Source organism: Anolis carolinensis, chromosome 5, assembly GCF_035594765.1.
Source record: "Anolis carolinensis isolate JA03-04 chromosome 5, rAnoCar3.1.pri, whole genome shotgun sequence".
Taxonomy (NCBI): Eukaryota; Metazoa; Chordata; class Lepidosauria; order Squamata; family Dactyloidae; genus Anolis; species Anolis carolinensis.
In genome coordinates this window covers 89,736,379-89,757,450 of record NC_085845.1, presented here as the reverse complement: position 1 = coordinate 89,757,450, position 21,072 = coordinate 89,736,379, and the positions used below count along the sequence as shown (strand labels likewise).

At 43.0% G+C, this 21,072-nt stretch overlaps 1 protein-coding gene across 1 annotated transcript; it reads right to left on the bottom strand.

Annotated features, from left to right (window-relative positions):
• Positions 1–588: 588 nt before the first annotated feature.
• LOC134299312 (phospholipase A and acyltransferase 3-like) lies at positions 589–20,397 on the bottom strand. The gene is made up of 5 exons (XM_062981776.1): positions 20,205–20,397; positions 19,037–19,135; positions 14,701–14,854; positions 8,852–9,090; positions 589–803 (listed from the first exon to the last, which is right to left on the bottom strand). The coding sequence occupies exons 2-5, from the start codon at positions 19,058–19,060 to the stop codon at positions 726–728; spliced, it is 495 nt and encodes a 164-aa protein (XP_062837846.1). The 5' UTR covers positions 19,061–19,135; positions 20,205–20,397; the 3' UTR covers positions 589–725.
• Positions 20,398–21,072: the final 675 nt, after the last annotated feature.

The window sequence follows — 21,072 nt, the reverse complement described above, 5'->3', positions numbered from 1 at the left end:
TATGTAGACTTGTCCACAGCTGCATGGTATCCAGTAGACTCAAATTGAAATCATTTCTCACCAATCATTATAGATTTTCTCTTTGACAGTAGAAAAGTTTTAGAAACAAGGTAGGCAACTGCTGTGAGTAGGGGTGTGTGCATGGTTCCCCACAGGTGAAAATTAACCCATGTACTACATTTTACTGGGGTGGTGGGAACCTGATTTTCTCCCAGTGAGCTAATAATTTACAGAGCCATTATCTGGAGCCTTCAGAATATTCTTCACCTTGAAGTTGGACTCTGTCCAATTTTTAAAAAGTGGATAGAGCAGTGGTTCTCAAACTATACTCCTCCAGATATTTTGGACTTCATCTCCCACAATTACTAACAGCTGGTAAGCTGGTTGGAATTTCTGGGAGCTGAAGTTCAAAACACTTGGAGGAGCACAGTTTAGAAACTTGGATAAAACAATTGTTTATGTCTGAAGTAAGAACTTTTTCATGCTTGTAGTCATTAATTGTAGCATAACTATGCTCTCCAACCAAGCAAATCAATAGACATTGTCTTAATAAAATCATGCCAAGCAGTATCAAATACCTTCCCTTCTATCTTGTCTCATTGTAAGGTGACAGGCAAGATGCACCTTGAATGAGGTAGATTAGGCAAGTTTTTTTAATGGGTTCACTGCTATGAAAGTCAGATGCTTCTGTCTTTGGAAGTTTTAAGATACACTCACCAGTTTGCCTACTCGTTGATTTCAGCTAGCCATCTTTTGATCTGTTTCACGAAATCTGGATCCACGTGAAAGTAGAATCTCTCTGCCTTAAAAATAATTAGCACATAATATATAAAGCAATGCTTCATAACATATCTTATTCAGAGCTTGCACATCATGCATTTTAACATTTTTCTTTTTGAATAGGGGCCTCTGGTGGCACAGTGTGTTAAAGCGCTGAGCTGCTGATCTTGCGGACCAAAAGGTCCCAGGTTCAAATCCCGGGAGCGGAATGAGCACCCGCTATTAGCCCCAGTTCCTGCCAACCTAGCAGTTCGAAAACATGCAAATGTGAGTAGATCAAGAGGTACTGCTCCGGCAGGAAGGTAACGGCGCTCCATGCAGTCATGCCGGCCACATGACCTTGGAGGTGTCTACAGACAACGCCGGCTCTTTGGCTTAGAAATGGAGATGAGCACCAACCCCCAGAGTCGGACGCGACTGGACTTAACGTCAGGGGAAACCTTTACCTTTACCTTTACCTTTTTGAATAATGTTACTTGTTGTCATTGCTTTTAATTGTTTTAATGGAAATGGAGTAAATATTGCATTTGAGTGCTGAATAACATTTATTTATTTGAGGGGGATATGAATTGTGTATCCTGGCAATCTAATGGCTTGTAGCTCCAGCAGCCCAACCCAGTTTGGCCAGTGATGTGGAATGTTGAGCATTACAGTCTAGTAACATCTGGAGGGGTATATAGTTGCCTATGTTACAGGTAACATAATACTATATATTATTATTAATAGGGACAAATGAGACAAGACAATGTTTTTTTTTTCTTCTTCCATTGGCTTTTAAAATACATTTCGAAGCTCAGGTCTTGTTAGAGCAGGCGAAAGTGTATGGAAATAACTGAATTATATGTAATGTTGCAAGTGGGTGAGCAGTCCTATGCTATAGAGCAGGACTTCTTAAACGTTTTCCATATGGCGATCCCTTTTCGCCTGAGAAATTTTTATATGACCTCAGGTGTATAGGTATATACATAAGATAAAGGTAAAGGTTTTCCCCTGACGTTAAGTCCAGTCGTGACCAACTCTGGGGGTTGGTGTTCATCTCCATTTCTAAGCCAAAAAGCCGGCGTTGTCCATAGACACCTCCAAGGTCATGTGGCCGGCATGACTGCATGGAGTGCCATTACCTTCCCGCCGGAGTGGTACCTATTGATCTACTCACATTTGCATGTTTTCAAACCGCTAGGTTGGCAGAAGCTGGAGCTAACAGTGGGCGCTCACTCCGCTCCCCGAATTTGAACCTGGGACCTTTCAGTCTGCAAGTTCAGCATCTCAGCACTTTAACACACTGAGCCACCGGAGGCTCCAGATACTTTTTACTGTTGCCAAAATTTTCATGACCTCCACATTGAAACCTACACAGTTTAAGAAGCTCTGCTATAGAGCATCTCCTAAGTGTGATAAGAAACCTCTTTCCATAAGTTTTATCCAAAGACATTTCAAGAATCAAACATTTCATCAGCATTTTCAAATAGTGAGAAAAGTGGTGCATGTATGCATCAGAAATCATAGTTCAAGAAGTCATATTTACTTTTACTAAATACTTGACATAAAGGTGAAGAAAGTCATATAATATGTGTAAACTCTGCAGCAGAAAGGTCTTTCTTTTGTCTAATCTGCTCTTACGGTACCCAGACAGATACCTACATACACCCACAAACAAGTGATGTGTAGTGTGACGGCGCGAGTGGCGCCATCTATATGTCAAACTATAAGTTTCAAGATTTGAATTGTTGTATCATGCCTGATTTTGCCCTTACCCTGTAAATGTAGTTGGATTGGTTATTTATATCTGTCAATCAATGTTGTTTGTACCTGTTATATTGCTCACTCAGCAAAACTGTTTGGCTCCACCTCTTCCTGGAGTAGGACTGTGTTTCCTCCTTTTCATTCCACTCTATCGGATGGACATGAAAGAGAGGCTTGGCTCTGAAAGCCCTTCAAAAGTTACCTCTCAGCACCAATTCTGAGGTTCTTACCCTTGGGACTCGCACTTCATGTTCAGGGCCAACCTGAACAACGTTGAGGAGTCTCAAGCGCCTTCACATCAGTCCTTTGGCAACAGAGGAAGACTCTTGTCTTCAGATATAGGTCATTGGACTGAGGCTGAGTTTGCTCCGGCATTCACAGCCAGAGAAAGAGGGATCTGGACAAGCTTCATGGACTTAAACAATCAAAGACTGTAATGTATGTTTTCTTTTACCCCCTTTGTGAAGAATAAACCCAGTTTTTGAGTTAACTACAGTGTTTTGGTCCTTGGGAGTTCCAGTTTCCCTAAAGGAGGGCAAGAAGCAATCCCCTGGGGAAAGATCAGGGTCCATGCCTCTTTCACTAAGAGTTTACAGCCCCAGGCGCGACGGCACAGTGCTGAGAGAAGCCTTCTTTTCCAGGAGTACTGAGAGAGGAGCCTTCTTTTCCAGAACTGCTGAAAGAAGCCTTCCAGAAGTGCTAAGAAGGGGAAAGAAGGAGTGGAAGGGCCTTGAATTTGCCAAGCCCATAGTCTCCTAAAGATAAAGAAGTCAAAAGAAGCCTGCCTTTGCCTTCAGAGGGAAGCCCAGCCTTCACAAAATTGAGACATTTGCAAGCTTTCCCGCTCTTTTTGCATCTCAAGCCACCAGCAAATTGCTACATTCAGCTCTTGCAGCTGCAGCAAGTTCAAGCCTTCTGCAAAGTTGATACATTTTGCTAGTTTTCCCGCCCTTTTTGCATCTGAAGCAAGCCTTTGCAAATTGAGACATTTGCAGCAAGATCAAGCTTTCTGCAAAGTGGATACATTTTGCTAGAAGCCAAGCCTTTGCAAAATTGAAACATTGGCTAGGTTTCCCGCCTTTTCTGTTTCCCAAGCTAGCCAGCAAATCGCTACATCCAGCTCTTGCAACTGCAGCAAAATCCAGGTTTCTGCAAAGTAGATACATTTCTCCAGAAGCCAGCCTTTACAGCAACCAAGCCTCTTCCAGAAACCAGTTTGCAAAGCAATAAATTCCAACCTTCTGCAGTTCCTGCCATTTCTTCAAAGCCTGCTGCAAGTTTATGAAAGCCCAGGCTTAACTTCTCAGTTAAGCAGCTGTTTTAATTGTCTTGTTTAAAGTATTGCATTGCCCTTTTTGTGTGCCTTTAATTGTATAGTTATATAGTATTGCATTTTTGTACTGTTTGAAACTTGGGATAAGTTTCCTTTTGAATTTCATAATGGCAAGTCATAGCAATGAGATTTTGCAGACAAGGGTCAAATCCCCCCTTGTAGAAGGTGCAGAAGAAAGGGTTCAAGGCTCCCCATGTGTAAGCCTTAGATCCAGTCTGCTCAAGATTCCATCTAATGCTAGCCTTAAATCCAAGCATTCATCTAGGCATAGCAGTTCCTCCCAATCCACACACTCATTCATCAGTACTTCTTCCAAAGCAGCCCACTACAACAGAGAGGCTGTCCGTTTGAAAATTAGAAAAGAGGTTTTAGAAGCAGAGGCGTCTGCAGAAATGGCTAGGCAAGACTTTGCCTTCAATGAAGAGGAACTCCTCCTTCAACAGGCTAAAGCCAAGCAGAAACTGCTTCTAGCGCAGGCTAGGGCCCAACAAGAAGCTGACCTAGCACAGGCCAGGGCCCAGAGAGAAATAGAGCTTGCAATGGCTGAAGCCAAGCAAGATGAACTGCAACGGGATCTAGATCTGCTTCAAGTAAAAAGAGACACAGCACAAAAGATAGTCAGAGCTAACGTTCTAGCCAAAGCCCTATCACAGGAACTAACCCAAGAAAACCTTAGTTTCCTGCCAACACAAGAGCCTACAGCAAAGGTTTCAGCACACCTGCAACTGGCACCACCTGTAGTGCAGAGTCATATCTCCTTTTGCCACCTTGAAGATCGCTCATCTGTTCCAGTGTTCGCGACTTCAAGGCCAGCCCATTCCTCAGAAGTACAGCAAAGCACGGCCGGGAGAGTGCCATCTCTGTCAGAGTCCATTCCTGCACTTAGGCCTCAGAGATACCACCTGTCTACTTGGGAACGAATGGATGACGTCTTTCAACAACATCCAGATGTCCATCCACATTGGCAAGGCATGGCCGGGAGTGAACCACCACATTCATCCCTGCATACCAAGTCAATTCTCCCATCGCTGAAGATGAAGGCTTCAGAGGTGCTGCCTGCCAGCGATCTGCTGAACCCAGCATCGCCTACCATCGCGAAAAGATGTGTTCAACCGAAGAACATTGAGTTTGTCACGCCACATCACACTCCTCAGATGTACCCTTACACACTGGAGTCTCAATTGGGTTCCCTCTTGAGAAATCCAAGAAGAGACATCAGAGACAAAGGCGTCCAGAAATTCACTGACCGACCGGATGACTACCTTCTGTGGAAAATCACCTTCATGAGGGCCATTCGAGATTTCAAGCTAGAAGCGGATGAAGAACTGTCCCTTCTTATGGCGTGGCTTGGACCCAGCTCAGCTGAGCAAGTAAAAAGACTTTATGCTGCTCATGTAGCAGACCCCCAAAGAGCTTTGTCCACAGCGTGGTCTCGCTTGGACCAGCGCTTCGGTGCGAGCCCTGAGATAGAAGCGTCCCTCATGGATCGACTCAACAGGTTCCCATCACTGAAGATGAAAGATTGCAAACAGCTTTGGGACTTTAGTGATCTTTTACTAGAGCTAGCTTCAGCCAAAGGAAATCCAGAGCTGCCAGGTTTAGCATGTCTGGACCAGCACACGTCGCAGAGTGCCATTCTCTGCAAACTTCCTTTTCCTCTTCGAGAAGCTTGGGGGAAACAGGTGTTCAAGTACAAAGAGGAGAATGCAAATGTATACCCGCCCTTCACTTTTTTGGTGGATTTCGTCACTAGAGCAGCCCGCGAGAGGAATGACCCTCAAACAGGTCTTCTCGCTTTGTACCAAGACCTAAAGCCTGAAAAGACCTCCAAAGAAGACAAAGCCCAGGGCAAAGATCTTAGAAGGAACTTGAGTGTCAAGATGACAGATGCAACTCCTGCAACTTCTGCTCAACCAGTCAGCAACAACACCATATCCTGTCCCATTCATCAAAGGCCACACAGCCTAGCTGAATGCAGAGAGTTCGCAAAGAAGCCTTACAAAGAACGACTTCAAATAATTCAAAAGGCCAAGGTGTGCTTTAGATGCTGCGGCGCCACTATTCACTTCTCCAAAGACTGCAAAGAAAAGGTTAAATGCCAACACTGCAACAGCATCAAGCATTGCTCTGCAATGCACAACTTCGATTCCCCTCAATTCAAAGCAAAGTCAAATTCTCCTGCCAAAGAAGAAACCAAAGAAGACCAAAAGCCTACAGAACCTCAGGTAGCCCTCAAGGCTCCTGCGGTTGCCTGCACCAAGCTTTGTCAAAATAGCCACAAGCCAAGGATTTGCCACCCAATCTGCCTGGCAGAGGTGTATCCAGACAAGCAGCCATGGAATAAGAAAAGGGTCTACGTCGCCTTGGATGCCCAAAGTGACGCATCTCTTGCAACCCCAGAGTTCTTCAACATGTTTGACCTTCATACAGAGACAATAGAATACACCATATCCACTTGTTCTGGAAAGAATAAGATGAATGGCAGAGTTGCAACAAAGTTCAAAATCTCGCCTGTCGGACAAAAGGTCAGATACGATCTTCCTGACCTTATAGAATGCAGCCTGATTCCCAGGAACAAAGAACAGATAGCCACGAAGGAGGTGGTACAAGCCCATCCTCATCTCAGAGGTATTCAAGACCTAATTCCAGCTTTGGACTTAGAAACAGACATCGTAATGCTTATCGGTGCAAATTGTCCCACACTGTTCCGTGTTAGCAACCAGATTGAAGGTCCTAAGGGATCACCCATGGCCCAGCAGTTGCCTTTAGGATGGACGGTGTTAGGCCCAGTCTGCCTGAACAAGATGTTCCAGCCTGTCACTAAAAGGCCTTCACTAATGCAAGGATGTGCCAGCCACATCTCAGTTTGCTGCCAGGGAGTAATGCCAGATTACTCTCCCATCATCGAAGTCACAGAGAGAGATGAGCAAACAGCCTTCTCTAAAAATGATCAGAAGTTTCTTGAGACGATGAACAACCAAGTCACTCAAGACCCTGAAGGTAATTGGATAGCACCTTTACCTTTCAAGCCGGAAAGACCATCTCAACCCAACAACAGAGATGTTGCCCTTCATCGTCTCCTGTCCTTAAGAAGAAGGATGCTAAAGGATCCGAAGGTAAAGACCCAGATCACCCAGTTTGTGGAAGACCTCTTCAGAAGCAACTACGCTGAACCAGCCAGCGTGTGTGCGGAGGGAGAAGAGCAGTGGCATTACATATCCACTTCAGAAAATCCGGCAGATGTGACATCCCGAGGAACATCAGCCGCAAAGTTGTCCAAGTCATCCTGGATCACTGGACCCAAATGTCTTCAAAATCCTTCCTTTCCAGAAAGCATTTCCGTGCTCAAAGACACTGAGTTGCCAGAAATTCAGTCCTGCAAATCTACCATCGATGGCCAAGACTTATCAAGGCAAGGTTTAAATCCAGCCAAGTTTGAAAGATTTTCAAAACGGACTAGACTTCAGGCAGCCATTGCCAGGCTCATACATTACATCACTACAAAAAACAGTGGTGCAATTCAGCCCCAAGATCTTTCAAAAGCCTCAACAGTCATCCTGAGATCCACTCAAAGACAGTGTTTTTTAGAAGAAATAGCTTTTCTAGAAAGAAAAGCATCCTTGCCCAAAAATAGTTGTTTAAAGGACTTGAACCCCTTCCTGGACAATGAGGGTCTCCTTAGGGTTGGAGGTAGACTAAAAAGAGCAAAGATTAGATCCTGTGTTAAAAATCCTTTTATTTTGCCACACCATAGCCACATAGCTCTGCTGTTGACACAGCATTTCCACACAAAAGTCAAACACCAAGGAAGGTCAATTACTCAGTCTGCCCTAAGAAACTATGGGTTTTGGATTGTTAGGTGCCAACGTAAAGGTTGGGGATTTGGTGTTACTTAAACAAAAGATGCTCCTAGATACCAATGGGCTAAGGGTATTGTGTCAAAATTATATCCTAGCTTTGACAATAGAGTGGGCAAGGCCCAGGTTAAGGTCGTCTCTAACGAAAAGGTTTCTTTGTTTGACAGGCCTATTAGCGACATGGTTATGTTATTTTCACAAGACATACAGTCTTAGAGTTATTAGAGTTAAAGGTATTTAACTCCATTTTGTTTAGATTTCCGAAAGTCCGGAAATCTAGGCCGGGAGTGTGACGGCGCGAGTGGCGCCATCTATATGTCAAACTATAAGTTTCAAGATTTGAATTGTTGTATCATGCCTGATTTTGCCCTTACCCTGTAAATGTAGTTGGATTGGTTATTTATATCTGTCAATCAATGTTGTTTGTACCTGTTATATTGCTCACTCAGCAAAACTGTTTGGCTCCACCTCTTCCTGGAGTAGGACTGTGTTTCCTCCTTTTCATTCCACTCTATCGGATGGACGTGAAAGAGAGGCTTGGCTCTGAAAGCCCTTCAAAAGTTACCTCTCAGCACCAATTCTGAGGTTCTTACCCTTGGGACTCACACTTCATGTTCAGGGCCAACCTGAACAACGTTGAGGAGTCTCAAGCGCCTTCACATCAGTCCTTTGGCAACAGAGGAAGACTCTTGTCTTCAGATATAGGTCATTGGACTGAGGCTGAGTTTGCTCCGGCATTCACAGCCAGAGAAAGAGGGATCTGGACAAGCTTCATGGACTTAAACAATCAAAGACTGTAATGTATATTTTCTTTTACCCCCTTTGTGAAGAATAAACCCAGTTTTTGAGTTAACTACAGTGTTTTGGTCCTTGGGAGTTCCAGTTTCCCTAAAGGAGGGCAAGAAGCAATCCCCTGGGGAAAGATGTCACGTCCATGCCTCTTTCACTAAGAGTTTACAGCCCCAGGCGCGACGGCACATGTAGCCTCCCATTTGTATTTCCAAACACCTGATATTCAGAAATGTGACATCTCTAATCCTGGAAGTAAGATATACTAACACTTGGAAATTTTTCATTATGGTTTATCATTAAGTCTGAACAAGGCCCAAGCAGAAAATAAGATATGTGGTAGATGTACCTGGCCTGATCTGGTGATGTCGTATCTCATCATCGTGGCAAAGTGCTCACAATTGGCTGAACCAGGATAATACCTCATGGTCTTGCCCACCATGTATTCAGCTCTTTTTACTACACGTTCTGGAGGCAGTGGAGGATAGTATTTATCGAATTTGTTGTATACGCCAAAGGAAATTGCCAGTGATACTTCCTTCACATGGTCTTTTCGGACTTCGTACTCAAATGGAAGAAGCCGAACAGCTGAAAAAACAGGATGTGAGATGTTTAGCTTATGAAAGGATTCATAATAACATAATGCTCTGAAACATACATCTATTTGTCAATTGATACACACACCTGCATGCACAAAGACATATTTAGTCCCAATCTATCTTTCTGATGGGCAATTTTTAAGGATGGGTTTACCTTGACTGCTTTACCTCAAATTTAGCACTGTAGCATCCTGCAAAAATAGCAACTTTTGGGTAAAACAAGGTCTTGGGTTTTTGTTGTTTTTTTTTTTTAATGAGACATATCTCTTAAGAGTGAGATGCAGTTAGGGAATCAAAATGTCCTCCCTATACTTAATCTATATTCTATATCTATATCTATATCTATTCTATATATATAATAAAAGTGAAATCGGAGTATGTATCAGCGTTTTGATTGGCCTGGCGGAATATGTGCTCGCGTTTTGATTGGCCGCCACTATCCCAGGCCACTGAGACCAACAGGAATGACGGATCTGCACCAAACTTGGCACACTTCATCCCCACAATGCACTTTATGACCTGCTGCCATTTGGGGGAGGATGGACCACAGATGATGGGATTTGCAGTACTTTCAAACACTTTCACTCCCACAGACTACTGCAATGCCCACCAATGATAGAAATGGACCAAACTTGGCACACAGAACTCCTGTCAACCCCTTTACATCCTGATGTATATTGGGGCAGGATGGACCAAGGATGATGGAATTTGCAGTACCTTCCCTCACTTCTTGAGACCACAGCAACTGCCACAAATCACACAACTGAACCAAACCAGGCACACATATCCCAAATGACACACTTCACATGCTGCAGCAGTTTGACGGAGGGTGGACCAAGGATTATGGGATTTGCAGTACATTCATCCTATTCACCTCCCACAAACCACTGTGATGCCCATGAATGACAAAACTGTATCAAACTTGACACGCAGGTGCAGGGTAGCCCACTTTACATCCTGGTGCAGTTTGGGGGAAGAGGGACCGTGGATGAGGGGACTTACAATATCTTCAGTCACTTCCTGGGACTACTGTGACCCCCACCAATGACTGATCAAGACCAAACTTGGCACATAGAGCCACCATGGCCCACTCTACATCTTGGTGAGGTTTGAAAGAGCTTGGACCTTGGATGATGGGACTTGCAGTATATTCATTCACTTCCCGAAACCACTGTCACCCCCATCAATGTCTCATCAAGACCAAACTTCAAACAGAGAACACCCATGACTCACTCTACACCCAGGTACAGTTTGGAGGATGATGGACCATGGACGATGGGACTTCCAATACCTTCACTCACTTCCTGAGAGCACCGCGACCCACACAAATGACTGATCAAGACCAAACATGGTACATGGAGCCCTCATGACCTATTCTACATACTGGCTCTGTTTGGAGGGGGATGGACACTGGACGATGGGACTTGCATACGGGAGTTGGAGCTCACCCGCACCCACTGAACCCAGCTGACATTGGATATAGGCTACACTTGGAACACAGGCAAACAATGCCTTTCTCAAATGACCCGGGCACCGCTGGGTCTCCAAGCTAGTATATAATAAAAGTCAATGTTTGTTTGCGAGTATGTGGCAGCGTTCTGATTGGCTCCCACTTTCACAGACAACTGTGACCGCCACGAATGACGGACCTGGCCCAAACTTGGCACACATAACCCCCATGACCCATTTTATGTCCTGGTGCCGTTTGGGGGATGATGGGCCATGGAGTACTTTGCAGTACTTTTAATTGCTTTGCCTTCCACAGACCACTGCGATGCCCACCAGTCACGTAACTGGACAAAACTTGGCACGCAGAACTTCCATGACCCCCTTTATATCCTGGGGCAGTTTGGGGAAGGACAGACCAAGAATTATGGGACTTCCAGTACCTTCACCCACTTCTAGAGTCCACTGCAACTGCCACGAATCACAGAACAGACCCAAACTTGGCACACATATCCCAAATGACACACTTCACATGCTGCAGCAGTTTGGGGGAGGATGGACCAAGGATTATGGGATTTGCAGTACTTTCAAACACTTTGTCTCTGACAGACCACTGTTACTCTAACTAATGACGGATTAGGACCAAACTTGGCACACAGAACCCCCATGACCCATTTTATCTCCTGGTGCCATTTGGTGCAGGCTGGACAATGGATGATGGGATTTGCAGTAGTTTCAAATGCTTCAGCTCCCACACACCACTGTGGTGCTCACCTGTGATGGATCTGGACCACATTTGGCACACAGAGCCCCCGTGACCCCCTTTACATCCTGGTGCCAATTGGAGGAGGATGGACCAATGATTATGGGATTTACAGTACCTTCCCTTGATTCACCTCCCACAGACCATTGAGACACGCATGACTGAAACAACTACACCAATTTTGGCACACAGATGCTATGTACCCCACTTTACACCCTGATGTGGTGTGGGAGAGGATGGACCATGGATGATGGGATCTGCAGTACTTTCAAATGTTTTCCCTTCTGCTGTCCACTGTTACTCTATCCAATGACGCATCATAACCATACTTCACACATATGCCCCACATGACCCTACTGCAGTTTGAGGGTCAAAAGACCAAGGATGATGGGATTTACAGTACCTTCACTCACTTCCTGAGACCACAGCAACCCACAACAATGACTGATAAAGACAAAACTTGCCACACATACTCCCTTTCACGCACTTTACATCCTGATGTGGTTTGGGGGGACAACGGACCATGGATGATGGGATTTGCAATACCTTCACTCACTTCCTGAGATCACTGCAACTGCCACAAACGACACAACTGAACCAAACTCAGCACACATATCCCAGATGACACACTTTACACCCTGCAGCAGTTTGTGGGAGGATAGACAAAGGATAATGGGATTTGCAGTACCTTCACCCAAATTGCCTCCCACTGAAAACCCCATCAGCCACAGATCTGCACAAATGGGCCCATTCAAAATATCCAAAACAACTCAATGCCGTCTACGAATAACCTGGGCACCGCCGGGTCCCCAAGCTAGTATATAATAAAAGTCAGTGTTTGTATGTATCAGCGTTTTGATTGGCCTGGCGGAATATGTTTGTTTGCGAGTATGTGGCAGCTTTCTGATTGGCCGCCACTTTCACAGGCCACTGTGACTGCCAGGAATCACTGACGTGGCCCAAACTTGGCACACATAACCCCTATGACCCATTTTATGTCCTGGTGCCGTTTGGGGGATGATGGGCCATGGAGGATGGGATTTGCACTACTTTCAAACATTTTCACTTCCACACACTACTGCAATGCCCACCAATGATGGAAATGGACCAAACTTGGCACACAGAACCCCTGTGGCCCCCTTTACATCCTGATGTATATTGGGGCAGGATGGACCAAGGATGATGGAATTTGCAGTACCTTCCCTCACTTCTTCACACCACAGCAACTGCCACAAATCACAGAACTGAACCAAACCAGGCACACATATCCCAAATGACACACTTCACATGCTGCAGCACTTTGACAGAGGATGGACTCACTCTACACCCAGGTGCAGTTTGGAGGACGATGGACCATGCACGATGGGACTTCCAATACCTTCACTCACTTCCTGATAGCACGGCGACCCACACAAATGACTGATCAAGACCAAACATGGTACATGGAGCCCCCATGACCTACTCTACATACTGGCTCTGTTTGGAGAGGGATGGACACTGGACAATGGGACTTGCATATGGGAGGTGGAGCTCACCCGCACCCACTGAACCCAGCTGACACTGAATATAGGCTACACTTGGAACACAGGCAAACAATGCCTTTTTCAAATGACCCGGGCACCGCTGGGTCTCCAAGCTAGTCTATATATATAAAAGGGTAATGAAATTTCAGCCTAGGACAAAACAACAAAACTACAAATCCCAGAAACACTAAACTTGGCAGCACAACCCCTCATCCATGCCTCTACGTTCATACAACAAAAAGAAAAGAAAAATAAAGTCCCAATTAGAGGGAGAGGAATAATTGTTTTTATCCAATTTCTGCCAGTTAGAAGGCTAAGCTCCGCCCACTTGGTCTCCTAGAAACCCACTCAGCCCAGGGGACAGGCAGAGTTAGGCCTCACTTAGGCCTCTTTCACACTGCCTATAAAATACAGAGTATCTGATTTGAACTGGACTATATAGCAGTGTAGACTCAAGGCCCTTCCACACAGCTATATAACCCATTTATAATGGACTTAATGTCAGAGGAAAACCTTTACCCTTTACCTTAACTACCATCAATTCCTCAATACTTTATTTCCCATACCACCATACTTTGCCACAGCAATGCGTGGCCGGGCACAGCTAGTGTTTATATATTTGAACTGATGCAACACATCATCTGCAGCATTCAGTGAATGGTCATAATATAGCAATTATAAAAATGGAGACTATGATTTTTCATAGTCAAATTTGTTTTGGGATGATAAAAACAAGGACAAATAGGCTGAGAAATTTTATCCTAGAGATAAGGTTTCACACTGATGGCATTAGGGGTTGTGCAATTGTAATTACAATGTAGAAGGATGGGAGTGGCAAAGTATGGTGGTATGGGAAATAAAGTATTGAGGAATTGGTGGTAGTTAAGGTAAAGGGTAAAGGTTTTCTCCTGACATTAAGTCCAGCTGTGTCCGACTGCACACTGAAATGGATTATATGGCAGTATGGAGTCAAGATAATCCAGTTCAAAGCAGATAATATAAGATTATAAATGGGTTATATAGCTGTGTGGAAGGGCCTTGAGTCTACACTGCCATATAATCCAGTTCAAATCTGATAATCTATATTTTATAGGCAGTGTGGAAGAGGCCTAAGTGAGGCCTAACTCTGCCTATCCTCTGGGCTGAGTGGGTTGCTAGGAGACCAAGTGGGCGGAGCTTAGTCTTTTAACTGGCAGCAATTGGATAAAAACAATTATACCTCTCCCTCTAATTGGGACTTTATTTTTCTTTTCTTTTTGTTGTATGAACGTAGAGGCATGGATGAGGGGTTGTGCTGCCAAGTTTAGTGTTTCTGGGATTTGTAGTTTTGTTGTTTTGTCCTAGGCTGAAATTTCATTACCCTTTTATATATATAGACTAGCTTGGAGACCCAGCGGTGCCCGGGTCATTTGAAAAACCTCACAACCTCTGAGGATGCCTGCCATAGATGTGGGCGAAACGTCAGGAGAGAATGCTTCTGGAACATGGCCACACAGCCCGAAAGACATACAACAACCCAATTATACCTCTCCCTCTAATTAGGACTTTATTTTTCTTTTCTTTTTGTTGTATGAACGTAGAGGCATGGATGAGGGGTTGTGCTGCTAAGTTTAGTGTTTCTGGGATGTGTAGTTTTGTTGTTTTGTCCTAGGCCGAAATTTCATTACCCTTTTATATATATAGATTGGGGTGGCATTTAATTTTGTTGTACAATGACAATAAAGTTATTATGTTCTATTTAAATCAATACCAGATTGGCAATAGGAACTAGGAATTTTATTCTATTTTTTCTCTCTTCAGATCTCTTACTATTATGCTCATGTTTTATGCTTACTGTCCCTGTCTCCTCCTTCTCCTCTCATATTACCTGGCCATCCAAAATGAACCACATTTCCGTCTCCCACATAGATGCCCCAATGTTGGAAGAAAGGCATCTGAAATTGAATCATATCCCCAGGCTTTGGAATATCATTACTGGAAAAAACGTGAAGAACATCCTGGTATGTATCCTGTATGTCATCCTGTATCCAAATGGAAAGAAAAAAAGTAATCATTAATACATAGAGAGAAGATGGCAAAAAGTATATTTACCTAACAATCAAAGCACCCCCTGAGCAGTAAGAGGTCCTTTTTGAAGCAAATGTTTCTTGTGAAGCCCCAAAGAATGTTTATATAATATACTAGCAGTGCCCCGCCACGCGTTGCTGTGGCATAGTCTGGTGGTATTGGTCAGTATGTATTAGGTTGTTTTTATGCTGTGATCTCCCCCCTCCTTTATACTTACATCAGTAGTAGTACTTGAAGTCTGTTATCTTCGTCAAGTTTCGTCTCAAGTGAAGATTGTTTGGGATCAGTGTTGTCTTTGGTTTGTGGTTAAACTTGATGTCTGACTGTGGTGAGTGTGGTTGATCTTTTTACTGTTATTATTACAGAGTTTGGATGGCCATCTGTGAGGATTGTTTTGATTGTGTCCTGTTTTATGTTAGAAGTAAGTTGAAGTGGTTGCTCCTGTGGGGTTTGTGACAGTCCTAGGATTTTATTTATTTATTTATTTATTTATTTAATACATTTATATCCCGTCTTTCTCACCCGAAGGGGACTCAGAGCGGCTTACAAATTAAATTTACATACAATATTATATTATTAGCATAGCACAATACTGGCAATAAATTACCATATTGTACCATATCTATATATTGTAATATTATTAATATTAAATGTAATATATAATTAATATTATTATATTGTATTATTAGTATTATATTGTATTACAAAATAATATTATTAATATTACAGTAGAGTCTCACTTATCCAAGGTTCTGGATTATCCAAGCCATTTTTGTAGTCAATGTTTTCAATACTGTATATCATTATATTTTGGTGCTAAATTCATAAATACAGTAATTACAACATAACATTACTGCGTATTGAACTACTTTTTCTGTCAAATTTGTTGTATAACATGATGTTTTGGTGCTTAATTTGTAAAATCATAACCTAATTTGATGTTTAATAGGCTTTTCCTTAATCCCTCCTTATTATCCAAGATATTCGCTTATCCAAGCTTCTGCCGGCCGGTTTATGTTGGATAAGTGAGACTCTATGTATTAAGTATGTATTTTATTCTGTTTTATTGTAATTATCCGGGTTTGGCCTCATGTTAGCCACCCCGAGTCTCTCCGGGGAGATGGAGGCGTGATACAAGAATAAAGTTATTATTATTATTATTATTATTATTATTATTATTATTATTATTATTATTATTATTATTTGAAACACAACAAGATGAGTCCACAGCAGACACTCTGCTGGCTGTTGTACTGGATCACACATCGGACACTTCCCAAGTGTCTAGGACTGTGTGATGTATCGGTGAATAATTTGTGTAGATCCCAGTAAGGTGGCCTTCTGCAGCTGGCAGGTGGTAATTTTGTCAAGATTTTATGATATTACAGAGATTGGATGGCTATCTGGCAGGAGTGTTTGGATTCTGTCCTGTTTTATGGTAGATGGAATGTGAAGTGTTTTTTCCTGAGGGGTCTCTGTCTACCTTAGGATTTTAAGATATTAGAGCTGTTGGATGGCCATCTGTCCGGACTGTTTGGTTTGTGTACTGTTTTATGCTCAGAAGAAGTTGAGGGGTACAGCAAGCAGGTGACTGTTATGGCGGTGGCGGTGCGGCGTTTTTAAATTTCTGTCATTCCCTTTTGCGCAGGAGCTCTGCCGCCACCATTAAATCGTCTTTCCTCTTTCTTCCTTTCCCCCTCCCCCCTTTTGGGGTGGTTGGATGGCCATCTGTCTAGACTGTTTGTTTTGTGTCCTGTTTTACGGTTTGAAGAATTTGAGGGGTAAAGGAAGTGGGAGGCTCTTATGGCAGTGGTGGCGCAGCATTTTTAAATATCTGTCATTCCCTTTTGAGTGGGAGCTCCGTCATCGCCGCCATTAGATCGTCTTTCGTCGTTCCCCTTCCCCCCTCTCCTCTAGGGGCGGTTGGATGGCCATGTGTCTGGACTTTTCTCCCTCCCGCTGCCCCTCCCCCCTTTTGGGGCGGTTGGATGGCCATCTGTCTGGACTGTTTGGTTTGTATCGATAGGTCTCAGAAGTCCAGGACAGAAATAAGCGGTGTTTTTGCTGTCGTCTTTCCCTCCTTCGTGATAGCTCCCCAGTCGGGAAACCCACTTAGCTCTCAGCCGTTTGTGTGAAGAGAAGGAGAGAAGAAACTGCCACTGTCGTACACCTTGTTTCCTCCTTCGCTCTCTCCTGTGTTCTGGATGTGAAGGAGAGTAAATACCAGCGATTTTGCCGGTCTCTTTCCCTGGCACTTAGCAGAGCCTGGGGAAGTGGCGAGAAAGCAAGCGTTGCTGTGCTGGGGCTACTGGCCAAGATGGCTGCGGTCGAGGTGGCCAGCATTTGAGGGCACGAGGGAGCATTGAGGAGGGGGGTGGGGCGGGTGACTTTCGCGCGCTGGGCCTGTCCAGCGCAAGCGCACATGGTTTTTGTGTGTTTTTGGGTTTGTGTGGGCCAGGGATCATTATCTGAATTGTGGCTTAGTTGTTTAAACCCAGCCACAAGGAGTTGTGTTGTGTTGTTTAATTTCGTGGTTCTGGGTGTTGTAGTTTCTCTGTTTGCTTTAAGGTAAAAACGGTCAGAACACATTTATATATATAGACAAGATTGGGAGATTATTCCTTACTCCAAATCACTATTGCATTGATTTCATACATCTTGCTAAACCACTAATTTTGGGAGTAAATATATTCTTTCCTTGTTGAGATTCCGTATCAATATTATGTCTTTATAAACCACTATTAGGCATTAACTGATAAAGAAATCCTAGATTCTTGGAAAAAAGCAGAAATTGTTATGATATACAAGGAAGGGACAGATCCAGAAGAAGTTGGAAATTATCGTCCAATTTCCGTACTGAATTCAGATTATAAAATTTTTGTGAGTATCATGGCAAATAGATTAAAGAATTTTCTGTCCAACTGGATTGGGGAGGATCAGGCGGGCTTCTCCCTAATAGGAACATCAAAGGTAGTGTAAGGATCATTCCTGACACATTAGAATACTATGAAAATAATCATCAAAAAGAACTGGCTTTGCTCTCATTAGATGCGGAGAAAGCCTTTGATAATATAAATTGGGACTTCTTTAAACTATTATTCCGAGAATTAGATATGGGCTATTAATTTCAAAATGCGATTGAAGCTACAGTAGAGTCTCACTTATCCAACGTTCTGGATTATCCAACGCATTTTTGTAGTCAATGTTTTCAATACATCATGATATTTTGGTGCTAAATTCGTAAATACAGTAATTACTACATAGCATTACTGTGTATTGAACTACTTTTTCTGTCAAATTTGTTGTATAACCTGATGTTTTGGTGCTTAATTTGTAAAATCATAACCTAATTTGATGTTTAATAGGCTTTTCCTTAATCCCTTAAGCCAGAAATATAGGGCGACCAATACAGTTAAAAGAATGGGAGGAAATTTGACAAAACAAGATGAAATTTACATATGCTACAGATCTGAAGGAGAATTGGCTAAAAATACTCCATCGCTGGTACATTACGCCAAAAAAATTGGGATTGATGTATAAAAATTCAGATAACAAGTGTTGGAAATGCAAGGCAAAAGAAGGATCGTACTTCCACATGTGGTGGACTTGTGAAGAGACAAAGAACTATTGGAAAAATATACATAAAGAATGCCAAATAATTTTGAACAAAGACTTTTCTATGAAACCAGAATAATACCTACTTGGAATCTTGGACATAGAACTTTTCGCTAACCGTAACAAAGAAAAGCTTTTTACTTTGCCACAGCAGCAAGAATGGTATTTGCAAAACAATGGAAGATAGATACAATACCAGAGGTGAAGGATTGGAGAAGTAAAGTTATTGAAATAAAGGACATGGATTCACTGACTTTTTTACTAAAAGAACCCACCGGTAGAGGATTGAAAATGACGGATTGGTCAAGTTTTGAGGATTATTTTTAAAACATTTAAGGATGTGAAATGGATTTACACAAAATGGAAAGGAAGGAAGAAGAACGGAAGGACTTCTTATAACTAACACTCTGTCTCCTATTCTGATACAGGTTATCTACCAGAGTCTGTTCCTTTCAAAGTTACCTGTAATGCAGGTTGCTCTGCTGTCTAATAAGAAATTGAATAGCTGTCATCAATCTTGCCACAAATTTCTGAAAGAAGGTCATTTCTGGGTTTTGCTTCCAGATTCCAATGGATTTGGTACTTGGTAGATTTGTTATTTTGCTTTATGTTCTATGAAACTAAAAGAAAAAATAAGGAAGTATTGAAAAATATAAGACAGGAATATGAAATTTACTGTTTTTGACACCTCAAATCCTTCCTATCTGTTATATGTAATGAGTGAATTTGGGTAAATGCTTCAAAAATTGAATTCTCCCTTATTTGTATTCCTCAGGTAAAACGACTCCTGATATCAAGAGGGTAATGTTATCCCTACCTGCCATATAAGTCTTTAATTGAGGAGTTTTTTTCAGAAAAAAAGGTGGTACATCTAATTTATTATTAATATGCCTGAAAATACAGGGATTCAAATTTAGATGTTTAGAAGCTAAGCATTCACGTCACTATCAATCTTGATTACAGTTCCACCACTTTTTGAAAACAATATCAAGTCTTTTCTCTCTTTGTTATGAACAAAATCTGAATTTTATTAAATAATTATAAACAAACACACAGGGAGGAAGTCAAAAGACACAAACAGCAGATGAATTGCAGGTAAAATCTTAAACACAAGGACATCATACATCTCTACATGTCATTTTATACTACAGTAGAGTCTCACTTATCCAACATAAACGGGCCAGCAGAACGTTGGATAAGCGAATATGTTGGATAATAAGGAGAGATTAAGAAAAAGCCTTTTAAACATCAAAATAGGTTATGGTTTTAGAAATTAAGCACCAAAACATCATGTTATACAACAAATTTGACAGAAAAAGTAGTTCAATACGCAGCAATGTTATGTTGTAATTACTGTATTTACAAAACTAGCACCAAAGTATCACGTTATATTGAAAACATTGACTACAAAAATGCGTTGGATAATCCAGAATGTTGGATAATCAAGTGTTGGATAAGTGAGACTCTACTGTAGTTGTCAGCAGAAACAGTATAGAAAAAGACAAGAGGCAGCTGTCCTTTGTAAAATATAACTCCAACTTTGATCTACAATTGTTTAACATAACAAAACTGGAAACTAATGCAGCACCTATAACACGAGAAGAGGCTATAAAAGTAGAAGGCAAAGATTCTAAATAAGAATGTTTCCATTTCTGAAAAGAAGTCCATTGCTCCTCACTGAAGTCCTACCGTTTGTGCCTTATCACGGAATGCCGCACAATAAAGTCCACAATGCAGTTTGCATAGTTCCACAGGCAACAAAGGTGTATATCTCTGTGCTTACAGGGAGGAGCTGGGTCCCTGGATTTTCTGCTTTCTTGGAAATGACCGGATGCTCAAAACTGAACTTGGTTGATACTTTCATTTTCATTCCGGAAAGCAAAACAAGACTGCAGCAGAAATCCAAAGGTTATTTTGTTAGAGTGTGCAGTTAGCTATTATGATTATGAGGCACTGGAGTGACCCCTAAGAGTTTCAATTTATGCATCAGAGAGGTGAGGAAACACTATTTATTTAACCCATTCTGAGACACATTTATTTATTTAACATTTATTTATTTAACCCATTCTGAGACACATTTAACTGTTGAAATGCTAAGTATTCCAACCAGGGCCGGCCGGAGATATTTTTTGATATGAAGCGGGGGTGCTGAAAAAACGCTGCGTGGGAGGCGGGGCCAGGGCGAATAGTGAGGGGGGCGGGGCCAGAGTTGGCCCCGCCCCCCGCCCAGCGTGCCTTGGCCCTGCCTCCCACGCAACGTGGGAGGCGGGGCCAGGGAACGCTGGGCGGGGGGCGGGGCCAGAGCTGGCCCCGCCTCCCACACTACTCCCGCTCGCCCGTCTGGCCTTTTCTAGCAGGCCAGACTTCAGCGGAGGTCCCTGCAGGCCGCAATCGCGGCCTGGAGGGACCTCCGCTGAAGTCTGGCCTGCTAGAAAAGGCCAGACGGGCGAGCGGGAGTAGCGTGGGAGGCGGAGCCAGCTCTGACGCCGCTCCCCCCCCGCCCAGCGTTCCCTGGCCCCGCCTCCCACGCTGCGTGGGAGGCAGGGCCAAGGCACGC

Bases quoted from the DNA above. Each gene is read 5' to 3' on its own strand.
- LOC134299312 (XM_062981776.1), bottom strand. From the start codon at position 19,060: ATGACCTTCTTTCAGAAATTTGTG. The intron at 14,855-19,036 runs GCAAGATTGATG...ATTTGGATACAG, and splicing joins CCTTCTTTCAGAAATTTGTG to GATGACATACAGGATACATA. The intron at 804-8,851 runs GTACATCTACCA...ATTATTTTTAAG, and splicing joins ACATCACCAGATCAGGCCAG to GCAGAGAGATTCTACTTTCA.